The sequence below is a fragment of the Anguilla anguilla genome, chromosome 2 (assembly GCF_013347855.1).
Source record: "Anguilla anguilla isolate fAngAng1 chromosome 2, fAngAng1.pri, whole genome shotgun sequence".
Taxonomy (NCBI): domain Eukaryota; kingdom Metazoa; phylum Chordata; class Actinopteri; order Anguilliformes; family Anguillidae; genus Anguilla; species Anguilla anguilla.
The window spans coordinates 53812886-53826344 of NC_049202.1; the positions used below are offsets into that span (position 1 = coordinate 53812886).

Below are 13459 nucleotides of genomic sequence, written 5' to 3' on the forward strand. Positions count from 1 at the left end.
CTCACCAAAACCATACACCTACAAAATTACATTTTCAAAGCATCTCAAACTTCCCTTTCTTCATGGGCAACTATGACGTGGCTTAAAATATACATAACATTTAGTTTCATTAGAAAGGTATCCAGGATGTAGCAGTGTGTGCAAAGCAGTAGGTGATAAAAACCTCAGGAACTCCACCGTGAAAGAAAATGTTACAATCAAATAAAACTGCAGGATGTTTTTAGAGTACACATGAGGCTCATACATAAGGCTCGAAGTAGCCTAATGGTACAGTTACCATTCGACCAGTGCTTACTGTGCTCAACTAGTTGACACTGTATGCATGTAACTAACAAAATGTTCCTGATAATCAAATCAAATAAGTTGTTGCATTATCTTTATTTTGTTCTCTTTGTGCTCCCACTTTGAGGTCAGTTAGACTATTTTCTAGGCTACCCTAATGTTAGTGGTGCTCGAGTCAAGGTTTCCAGGTAGGTTTTCTCCTATCATTGAGTCAAAATCCTGTATATGAAGCTGTTTACACAGATATGAATATAGCAACAATCCGTAGTTGACGTTAAAATGTATATGTAATGGAGAAACGCTACGAGATAATAATGTAAATGAGAGAAGTCTCATCTGCTGTCAGTAGAAAGTGAGCGGCACTGTCATAGCAGAGGTGGATGTGAGTAGCACGATCATAATGGGGCAGAACTGTCTCTGCATTACTGGGTATACTAACGGTGCGTCCACACAGCAAGAATCTCATCAACCAAGTTGCCAGAAGTCAATTCATTCTCTATGTAGCAGAGCGACGCCCAGCAACATGAGAAACTGGGCAACCGAGCAACCAAAGTATCCTGAAAAATGTTGCCCACAGTTTTACTTTTTGCAGGCATCGCCCATCAACAGCCAATCAGAGTTTCAGGCTTCTCCAACCAATATGACACCATTTTGTGAATTACTGTTTGGCTCAGTAAGGAAAAAAGGCCGAACAACTTCTCATTATGGTACAATTGCATCCAGTGTTTTTTTTAACAAAGAGTACAAGGATAAGCTTGTTTGCTAGCTAGCTAGTGAGGGAGATAGAGAGATCGCTGGCTAGGCAGCTACCTAGTGAGAGAGATATGGGGAGAATTTGCTGTGTGAATACCCTGTAACTAGCTAACAATTTCGCTGAACATATTCTTTAATCTATGTATAAGGCTCATTGTTTTTGGTTTGTAACCATTTTCACCTAAAAAAGCATGGAGGACATATACCTTTAAGAAAAATTTAATAAAAAGGGTGCACCTTATGACCATGATGCAATTGATAAAATAAAAAAATAACGTAACTATTTTAGTTATATTTTCACCTGTCTTAGGATGCAAATTTTAGTAATAAATTCATCAGCAAATAATAATTTATCACCTACTCTAGCTGAGGAACATCTAGAAAGCTCTATTACTAAGTGTGAAATTCATCCTCTAAACACAGTTACTTTTTATTTCAAGAAAAATGCATTTAGTTATCAAAGAATACGCGGATGAAAGTTTGCTCACAACAAGTATTATTATTATTATTATTATTATTATTATTATTATTATTATTATTATTTATACCCTCTTGTCCTGGTGAGGGTCGTCGGGGGTGCTGAATCCTATCCCAGTGTGCAATGGGCGCAAATTATTATTATTACTATTATTATTATTATTATTATTAGTAGTAGTAGTATTATATAGTAGTATAATAATAATAATAATAATAATAATAATAATAATAATAAAAATAATACCAATAATAATAATAATACTAATAACAGATAACCAAGAAGTTCTGTAGTGAGTGAATTCAATTTTCCATTCAACTACCGTAATGGCCGAACTGTTGCAGTCTGCAGTTGTAATTAAGGTGCAACATCTTTTATTCTTATTGTGTTGTGTACATAGAAAACATTTGTTAAATAAAATTTCCATTTGAAGGCTTCCTGCAGTTCCAACAGCAGAACCAGAAAAGGATATATTAACACAGCTTGTCTTAAACATTCAAGTTGAAATTTGTACACTAAGTACATATATTCTAAACAACAATCTTTCAATAGTTCCAGTTAAACTGAATGCCAATGGCTTTGGCTGTGAGCTGTCCAGAGTTAGAATTTATAAAACTGTACTCCTCTGTCAATCAGACACTTACTAATCTACCAGCTTTGAAAAATACATTTTTTCCACCTGTTACTAAAACCACTCATAGTTGTTTCCTGTAAACGGCATGAAGCTAAAAGTCTGAACAATGGAAGTCAGTACTGTTTTTACATTTTCATCCCATGCATTCATTCAAAATGACTCAACATGTGTGCTTCTATGTCAGAATGTCCCGAGCATAAATAAACTTCAAAGCAAATCTACCCACCCCCTCTAAAACCACCTTTCAATTTTCAATTTCATTTTTTGAAAGTTTGTACAAATTCCAGACTCCTCTGTTGCTCTGGTTGATATAAAAGTGTACAGGACTGCCCCTGAACAGGGGTTCAGATGGACAGAATGCTAATTGTCTGACAGCAGCCTCTGAACACAATGGCTTAACAACTGGAGATAGCTGTGCCAGGCCTCAGATCTGTTCAGGCCCGGCAGTACCACCCAAACGCGTTCACACTTCATGGCTGCTGGGGGAACAATAGCCCATTAGAGCAGTCCAGAGATTACTTCAGACAGGCCCTCTCCTCACAGACTCACAGACACCATCAGACTAAGGTACTCTGTCCATAGAGGGGCAAAACCTACATTTTTAAAGCTGAAAGCTGATGCACTGGGAAAGAGAATACTCCTTAATCACTGCTTGAATATTTGTCAAAAAACGTGAATACATGTGTGTATATATATCTCACTGCACGACCCACTGGCTTTCATTTTAAGAAGGAAAAAAAATTAATGAATTAAATCATTAATATTTTGTCCAGCGTTGATGGAATGTGATGCAATTTATTTGCTCTTCACATAAGCTTAAGCTAGGATAATTAATTACTACAGCAAATATATCTTCAACTCATAGCATGAAATGGTTTTGATAAGCCTCCAAGTACATACGACATAAATACAGAATCAAGCATACTTCTCTACACTTCACGCACAGTACGCAGAGTTAGTAATTTGGAGACAGAAATAAATGCGAGAACAATATGAAAGACAGCGAGGACAGCGAAGCAAACTTTTCCAGGCTCATTGGCTCGAGCTCCGCACAGTGGGTTCATTAAATCGACACTGTCTGTTCCCTGCTTACCATTGTTGGCTGTGTTGACATAGTATCTGCGTCCCTGGGGCGACATGTAGCACTTCCAGCCTTGTGGGAGAGGGCTTCTGCCCAGTTCATCACCTGGCAGGGGGCTTGAGGATGCCTGCCTCTGTCACACAAAATAAAAAGCACAGTTATCAGGGCTATGGATCACCACAGGAAATGTGCATTGGAAGATAAGACACAACACCATTGCCTATCCCATGCCCTGGAGACAAAAGAGTGGGAAAATGGGGCAATATGAAGGCCTTATCACTAGTTTTCTTCTTGTGATCTTTGAAACACCAAATGCATAATTTATAACCATCGTTTTACTGTGCTCACGTTTTTTATTAGCTGATCAACGGGAACATACCACAAAAAATGTGCATAAAACTAGGTCTTCCATTTTTCATTGTAATTACTAAGAACTATGGTGCTATTGTTCAATATGTAAATAATGCATCCATCCATTCAATAGTATGTTGTAAAACCAAAACAGTCTACAGTCTTGTGATAAGTCTTTAACTTGAACTACCTCCTCTTTGTGGTAACTGAAAACAATCACCTTCCGAGGATTAGCTAAAGTATTGAAAAACAGACACAGACCCAAACAGGTTTGTGGACAGACACAACTTGCATAAGCACATTCTGTGGAGACTTGAAAGAACATGAGAAACCACCACAGCTGCAACTGATTAACTAAATGAAAACATATCTCAACATCATCTATAGCAATTGCAACAGAGTTTTTTCAAATGATACTATCATGGCGCTTTTGAAACATCACTCAAACTCCTTTTCAATTAAAGAATCGTGAAGGGGTCAAATCAGACTCATAGAGACAGTGATTTGAGATCCATTTTAATTGGTAGGCAAGCTTCATTCAGCTGTAACGATTATTCAGGAAAGTATCAATCTAGCTTAAGATCTGTAATGCCTAATTTACCGTTGACCATCTGTTGTTTAAAAAGGGTTATAGCAGGTTTGATTTTTCCCTTAATGAAAGCAGTAAAACAGGGCTATAATGTTTAAATGTCTGATAAATAATAGAATGTGTGGGCAATGTTGCAGGTAGGAATAGCAAAGGGTACAGAATAGACAGGAAAGCACACTCAATGAAGTTTTTTAAGTAGTAGTTAATTTACTGTATATGAATTAATGAATACAACATTTAAGGAGGCAATGCTAAAAAAATAATTAGCAAGATTAAGCAAAACTAAATAAACTTGAATATGAATGGAAACAAGAGGTAAGCTAAATGGATAATAATTTCCCCCCCTCCCTCAACCACAGATTAGTCACCAACGTGAGTATTCACATCAGGCACAAATAATCTTGACTGAAAGTGGCATTGGAGAACATGGAGATCTATTTTTACAGATCTTTGTCATTTAAAAAGCTCAAATCATACATCTTTCGTTTCCTGTTTTGAAGCAGAAGGGCACAACGGCAAAAAAATCAGCTAGTTTTCAGAAAGAAATCTTCTTATGTAAAGGCTGTGGAATTCCACATTGTCAGTTAAACAACACAATCTTGCCAACTCATTGACTTTGTTGTAAAGATTTTGTCTTGTATTGTTCTGGAGTGCTGGTTTCAGTGGGGGTTAGTGGTAATGACCCATTTATGATGACAGTGAAAAGGCAGGTACATGCAGAGGGTCTGGCCCAGAGTGATCTAGTCAATGGTTTAATTTCCATGCTGATGTTGGGTCTACTGCACAATGAGTAAAGGCACAGAGAGCAGTATCACACAAGCCATTTTCCTTGCCAATGGCTGAGGCAACCATCAGTGGCATCTCCCTGAGACCTTGCCTGATGGTCTGATTCTCTCCCAGCACCAGGAAGCACCATCATTTATGTTATAAATCTTATCTACTTATCTATTGTACTCATTGAAGGAGTACTTCCTTCAGGTTTTGCCTTAAGTGTTGATGCTACATGGAAAATGGGCATCAAGGCATTGGTGGTTCAATGGTAGAATTTGTGCATGCCATGCAGTAGGCCTGGGTTCGATTCCTGACCAATGCAGGACACGTTTTGACCTGAACATGATAATGCCCCATAGTCACGGCTTATTACAAATACACAACTCATATAGTCATATTTGTGCATGAGCAGTTCAAGGTATATACATTTCTAAATTAACACAATATGCATATTGTAAAGCGTTGGGTAAATGCACCACAGAAAGCACCACTTCATGCCAGCACAGAGGGCAGAGGACATAGCCTTCAGCATTTCTAATATTAACTATCAGAGCAATTGACAGTGCAGAATCGAAGGGCTCATTTTAATTGCTTATTTTATCCAGTCTTGTTTCCTCAGTCCTTGCCTGACCCGGAAATTGATTGAGGGTCAGTCAAGGATCAAATGCTATAGGAAAATTGGGGGGATTTCAAAGATGAAGATTTGTTATCTCAGTTTTGCCTTCTTTACCATTCCCTGATGCACAGTTCTAAACATACTGGTTATTTATATGTGGGCCAAACAAAATGCAGGAGTCTAGGGTAACCCTGAGATTACTGACCATGGCGAAAAGCAACCATGTATGCCATGCATGGCAACTTTTGAACAACTGACATACTTTAGCTAGAGGAGACCAACAGCATGACTTCCATTTTGTAGTCTTTTTTGTTACAGGACATTTTGGGTCAACAGCACATAAGTGAAAACTGACGCCATATTTTTGAACTTTTGCCAAGTGGTAATGTATATGTGCTGAACAAAACAGCTGGAACTGTCCAAACATTGAACTGGCCCCCAGATGTAACTGAATAAAAAATAGAACTAAAAAGAACATTCTGCGTACCTAGTCAAATCATTAATGTGACATTATGGAATGGATTGAAACACCATATGTCCTTAACACTATTTGTCCTGACTCTTTACCATTTACAAAAATGCTATTTTTTTTTACATGTATAGTTTTCTTCACACATAAGTTATAATTATGGTTCCCCAATGTGCCCAAATGAAATGCATTATTAGAAACAAATACAGTATTTGAGGCAGTAAACACTGAAAAAACAGTAATCTCCTAATCTCCAAGATGGAATTAAATATAAGTAACAAGGCAGAACTTCATGTGAAATTGAATTAGCACACTGTACATAAAAAACCATAATAAACTTCGCGTGGCAGATCAGTTAAGAATTCCAAAAAAAATCAGTTTGGAAATAACTGTATGGTTGCACTAATTGTTTAAATAAAATCAGGTAGAGCCAATAACCTGTTTATATAAGTATAATCACAGGCATAAATAAAAATAGTCTGTTTATTGAAGAACAATAAAAATTTGGCTTAGTTAAAAACACATACCAAACCCAAACCATACATGAACATTCCACACTTGAACTAGACCTATTAAACTGGATTGCATAACAGGAAATATTTGACCTGGTTAATAAAAGTAAAAAATGTTCCTGCACTGGCAGTGCTGGAAAAAGCCATATCGCAACTCACCTTATTCAAAACTATAAACACAATGTTCCACAATGGTCACATATTATATTGTTTCGGAAACACTGCAAGTTCTGCAAAAATAACCACATACTTATTAGTCTCTCACACTCCCTCTTTCCCTCACTGTCAGTGATTGCACATCTATAGCATGAAGATACTGAACTGATTCCTAGGTTGTATTCGCATGCTTAGTAATCTCTGAGTGATCATTTTATATTTTGTTTGCTTGGCAAACCATCTTTCATGTCCCGAATATTCTGAGCAAATCTAGTGAAGTGCACATACTCTTTGTTAAATATGGCTGCTTTTCTTCTGTATCCTCTGTATCTGTCAATCAGCAGCAAATGAATATTATAAAATCCCAGAATGGCATCGACATCGTGGCACAAATGTTCCACCTCCTTCTTTTCTAAAACTCATTCATTGTCATTCTTTCCTGAGCCTGCATAAGCAAAAAGGACTTGACCGTTCACACAGCTGTCACTTCACCTTCAAGAAAGACCTTTGCTCACACTTAGGAAAACCATTCTCAAATATGACACACTGCTTTACTTACAAAATTACACTTGCACTTCATTAATAATATAGGAAATAACATGTTTTCTCTATTTTAACCACTTAAGAAAGATTTATGGAGCTAAATAATGACTGGTTTTTACACTACATCCCAATAGTAAGGGCTGCCGAGCACAATCTTTGAAGACCAAAGAGCATTCTCTGAGCAGCTTGTGGGGAGGAGTTCAGATGCTGCAGCTTTGAGTAGTTGCTAGTGATCCATATGGCAATGTTCATTGGCTGGCCTGTTTAAGATTCCTTCATAACATAAGATCTGAGTAAATTTGATTTTGATTAGAATTATTTGCACTCATCATATAAAAAATACAAAATAGAACAAATACGCTTACTTAAAACAATACAAGGAGGACTACTGTAAAAAGTGAGATGTTAAAATGAGAAACAATTTGTAAAGTATTGAGTGCAAGGATTACCCATTAAGCCAGCACTAGTTGGCTCATTTTCAATGGGGTCCTAGACTGGACTATTGACATAACTAAATATACAACAAATATAAAAATCTGGATCTCTACATTTAAAAATGTATACAGTACAAAGACACGCACGCACGCACGCACGCACACACACACAGAGCATCAACAACAACAGTCAACAAGGATCACTGGGCAAGGAGAAAGCGCTTTAAATGATATTTAAATACATTCAGAGAACTGGCCGTTTTGCTTGAGTCAGGAAGAGCATTTCAATCTCGGATTCCAGTAAAATGAAATATGGGTGATGCGATGCCTTTAATCTTGGGAGCAACATAATTGAATAGACTATGCCTAGTGAAGTAACTATGAACGGAAGATAATCTAACAAAATTATTGGAGAGATAAGGAGCATCTGTGCCTTGAGTGATTTTGAAAACATGATTTTTACTTAGGAATTTAACCTAGACTGGAAAGCTCCTCCCTACCAATATGTGTATGCGGGCCACAATTTAAAATAAATCTTAAAGGTTTTGTTTTAAGCCACCTGCCATTTCTTCTTATAATGTGCACTGACACTGTTGAACCAGGCAAGAGCACAATAATGAAATTGACAGCTACTCAATGCAGAGCAAATGAGCTTTCTTAACTTCAGGTCGAAACAATTGCATTGTCTGTAAAGAAACCTGATGCGAGAATTAACTACAGAAATAACAGATTTCGCTATGAGATCACAAGAAACATGTTGATCAATTTCAAGCCCCAGGTACTTCACAGACTTTGAACCCAGAAAAGAGTAACCAGAACATTGCACTTAAAATTCCTTCATCTTCCTAGATTTTCGTTTGGAACAGAACAGGATGCATTCGGTCTTGTCGATATTTATTGACAGTTTGTTGTCTATGAACCAAGTCTGACAAGATTCCAGGGCTTTACTCAATTTGAAAGCAATGATATCTGGATTAGGGTGAGAAAATATTATGGCGCTGTCATCAGCATAAAGTAACAATTTACAATCAGGGCTGTTACACTGGATCATATCATTTATGTAACATAAAAATAAGAGCGGTCCAAGGATGCTTCCCTGGGGGACCCCGCTGCTAACATTCATGGTATCAGAAAAGGTATTATCAATATTGCCCATTTGTTTTCGATCATTCAAATAAGACTTGAACCAGTTAATACCCATTAACTCGAGCTTGTTACTAAGTATTTAGTGATCAACAGTGTCAAATGCTTTACAAAGATCTAATAAGAGCATCCCAGTACAGTTGCCTTTTGACATGACAGTTTTCATGGAGTCCAGAAGAGTAATCAGTGCCGTTTCAGTAGAGAACTATTGTCTAAACTCAGATTGGAATTGGTAGATTAAATTGTGTTTAACAAGGTGTTCTTCAAGTTGGACATGTACAGCCTTTTCAAGAATTGTGGATACAACACTCAATAATAACCTATATGTTGAGAACATTCACAACCAAAACAGCAATCTGCTCAACAGTTCAGCAAGTCATATAACATTATTCCAACAGCACTCATTGATAATACAAGAATTTAGAGATTCCAAACATTTGTCTCTGGAGAGGATATTGGCAACCTTCTGAATGCTTTTAATTGGCGAGGATCATGACTTTAAACAAGTTGCGCCAGCTGTCCCCATGTGCAATGTTAAATAATGCACAACAGCAGATGGCTCAGAATTTTACCCTTTGCAAACGCACATTTTAACTAAAAACCATGCAGCACTCCATGATTGACATATGAGGAAATATATGAGAGAAAAATGTCAGGGTCTCATGGCTCAATGAAAGCTGGAACATGGAGAATCCTGAATGTTTTCTGGAATGATAAAGTATATTGTTCACCATGGTTCATCATGTCCTTCGGTGATCACACAACAGTGCACAGAAAATATTCAACTGGTTCTGTGTTTCTCTGTTCTAGATATTGTTAAGAGCTGGGCAACATCATCAACTGGAGGAGGGAGACACTAAGTTGTGGTACAGATCATAAAACACTAGTTTATTTATTTATTTTTGTCCAAACGTTCAAACTCCCCACAGCTACTAAAGCCGCGTTTCCACCGCAGGAACTTTACCCTGGAACTAGGAACCTTTTGAGGAACTCGTTTCCACCGCAGGAACTAGGGTCTAAATTTAGTTCCTGGGGCTTTATTTTACCCCCAAAAAAGTTCCTGCTCGGGGGGTAGTACTTTCCGAAAGTACAGGAACCTTTTGGGTGGAGCTTGCAGCGCTGAACATTTCTGATTGGTCGAGTACTCGCAGCATTTTTTTGTATTCATTTTCAGCCGCCATGTTTAAAAATATGCAGCCGCAAACCAATTTATTTTCATAATAACTTCAAATCAAACTTGTATGTTATGCGGCGCAGTAGCCTAGTTTTGGTTATAGCCTGCCAACGTCTTGGAATTATAACGTGTGCTCTTCTGTTCTTTTCTTGCTTTAGTATTCGTTTTATAAAATGCTAAGCATTCGTGCTGGGACAGCATATTACGTAGGCTACCAAAACATTCAAACGGATTAATTCGGTTGCTGAATATTTTCTTCCGGATTTTCTTTGTTAGCCCGTTGTAATTGACTCAAAATGTTTGATACAGTTATGTGAGGTATGTGGTAGTTCTGCGTAATTCACATTGGTGATACAGTAAAAGCAAACTGGAAATCACCTTCCGCACTTTTTGTCAGGGTAAAATAACAGGTTAATTCTAGTAATCGTCCCTTTAGCTTTTTCAGACTGCCGTAATTTTACTCCATTTTACTGCCATTCTTCAATTCCACGAAAAGACCAGGAAGACTATGGACTAATTTATGGTGCATGGTTCGCATCTGGAGGGCACACTTCGCTACTCGGCTAGCAGTAACTTCGAAGGAAAGCAAACGGTGGCTGTACCACTACTAATTTAAATGTTCACGCAAGTCCGAGTTTTCGTTCTATTCTTGTCATTTTGCGATTAGCCTATATGGAATTGACGATGAGAAAGTAATCAAACAGCAAATTGTTTACAACGTGTGCATGTTTTCTGCTGTTGTTGCCAGTTATATTGGAAATGTGAATGCATTCTGTCGCTTCGGATGTCAAGACATGAAAGCGAATGTTTGCATAAAAACATAATGAATGTGTTTGAGAGGATATATAAAACAATTACAATCTGACTATTGGCCTGTTATATACTATTTGTTGCATAACGGTCCAAGTTCAACTACCAACGACATTTTTTCTTGACAACGGGAAAATATGCCCAAACGGCTGCAGAAGAATATTTAAATTCCAGGTGATTAAATCGATAAAAATCAATAAATACAAAAGTAACCATATACAGTCATTGTTGGTAGCCCGTTGTATATAAGTGGAATAAACCCCTCCGGGCTGTCCCGGTTATTAGAAAATAATGTAGGCTACTTCGGTGGTAGTATGGGGTTACAGAAGAAATCATAGGACAGATGGACGGACGACAACGTCGCTTTTTCATACGTCAGTGGGCTAATTTGCCTAATCTTCGCGGGACTTTAGACCGCGGTGGAAACGCAGACAACCATGGGCTAAAGGAACCTTTTAGTTCCTTGAAAAGTAGTTCCTGGGACTAAAAGTTCCAGGTAATTTTGGTGGAAACGCGGCTTAAGTAGAAACCACCCTATAAACACTTGGCAACTGTCATATAAATGGGCCAGATAACTTTCCATTGATCAGATAAAATCAGTCACCAAATAAATCCCAAATGAGTATTTTTCCTGGTATCGCCAATGAAGACAGTTTCAGTATTTAATATGTTTATAGATCTTTTACAATACATATTTTTCTCGCAGATTTTACATGTCAAATAAACTAATCTTTGAACTAGAAAAGATTACATACATTAAGAAAATATTTATTTATTAAAAATTGCCAGTCTCTATGAATCCATAATGTAAGCATTATTAGGACAGGCTAGTGGTATTGTATTGCAGTAAGATAAAGACCGTCAGTCCATACCCAAACGTACACAGTTTTGCATCGTGGAAAAACACAAGCCATTGCTGAATGACTGGTTTTTGCCTGGAAAATCAAGAATAACACATCACTAAGCAGCAAACCAAGGCTGTAAACATCTCAGCATGTTGAGGGGAACATTTACACCGTTAAAATCATATAACAGTTTTTTCTCTTGGTCACAGTTGCCACTGTTCGGGGCCCACTGCTATTAGCTGTACTCCCACCTTACCACCAGTGTGTTTATGTACTTGCTCTCCATCCTTTAAGCACTGTATTAGTCATCATCTCAGCTTTCTAATGAACTGCCTAACTAGAATGTGTCCAGTCATCTGTGAGTAGTAAAATGCTGCAGCTAACCACGTTTTACTGTCATTGCAAAGGGCATTAGGACAGTTATTTTTTGAAAGATGTAGCTACAGAAAGATGTCTCAAACTATACACCTAATTTGGTTTGAGCTACGCTTCTCTTGCGTGAACATATGTGTAATTGTTCTTTGCTCACATTCTCATAATATGAAATAACAAGAAACATATGTGGCACTTAAAAGGATACAGAGATACACTGCGAAACGACTGTAGTCTTTAGTAAATGATCAGGGTTTCCGCCAGTGTATTCCCGCCGGGCCTAAGCATCGGGGAATAAAAAAATAAATAAATAAATAAATAATGTATTTTTAAGATGTTTTTTAAACTACAGTTACAGTGGGGCGGCTCGGTTGAAAAGCTCACCAGCGACATCTGTTGGTTAAAACGTGAACGCGCTGTAGGAAAGCAGGTCTGAGATCAGTGTTCTTTACCCTCATTGTGCGTAGAGTGACGTTCAACACTTGACGCTTCCAACTATCACAAGCTAACGTTACCTAGCAAGCCACCTTTTCTTATTTAGTAGGCTAACTAACCTCATTACAAACTGCGTTATCACTTCATCTCGTCGGTAAGTACATTCTTTTTATATTAACTTAAGCAGTGTGTAGGTAACGTTAAAATAGTAGCATGAATGTAACGTTCGATATATTGTAACATTACATGACTTATTAATCGCCATAGAAATATCGCCAACTTCACTTGTTTATTAATAATGGTAGCTTGATGACATTGATGTGCACGACAATGTTGTCATAAAATTTTTCCCAACCGTGAAAACTGCCTGACTTGTTTACATTTTGGACAGATGTGGCTACTGAGTAAATCCATCGTTGTTTCCATCGCAGCACTTTCGACACAAGTAATATCGGAAAAATCCTAAAATATCTTCTTATGGTGAAGAGTGCCTGACTAGCAACCGTATAAATGTGTTAGCAAAATTAGACTATATCTAGAAATACCATCTTTGGGGAAAAACGCTACGGTTAAGGGTCAGACACTCATCACGATAAGAAGAAATTTCAGGATTTTGTCTATATTGCTTGTGTCTAAAGTGCTGCGACGAAAACAATGATAGATTTACTGAGGAGCCCAGCATTCCAAGGCTGTAAGAATCAGTAGCCAATCAGGACTTTTTTCAAGTTTTTTGTAGAGTGCAAAAACTTTGATATTATTTATTTCAATTTAATTTCTTTTGTTGTTGTTGAAACCACAGCATTCCGAGACTGTACATTGTCGTCAGATTCTTTGTAAGACTCTGCTATGCTGTAAATAGTTGCAGATTTTTTAAAATGTGTGTTGAATAAATGACTTATTTATAACAACATTCACATTACGTAGTCATATTTTCAAATCTCCAGTCAGCTTTTAGCACTGACTTAATGTAGGGCCCTATGGAATCTGTGTTATAGCCTTTTTTAATTTTCAATT

General features: G+C 37.4%; 1 protein-coding gene across 2 annotated transcripts in view; it reads right to left on the reverse strand.

Annotated features, from left to right (window-relative positions):
* The window catches only part of LOC118220557 (growth arrest-specific protein 7-like), an 82088-nt gene that overhangs the window by 43584 nt on the left and 25045 nt on the right, over positions 1-13459 (reverse strand). For both annotated transcript variants that reach the window (XM_035404397.1, XM_035404398.1), the window contains exon 2: positions 3238-3358. In XM_035404397.1, coding sequence (XP_035260288.1) covers positions 3238-3358 — 121 coding nt within the window. The remainder of the gene's footprint in view (positions 1-3237; positions 3359-13459) is intronic.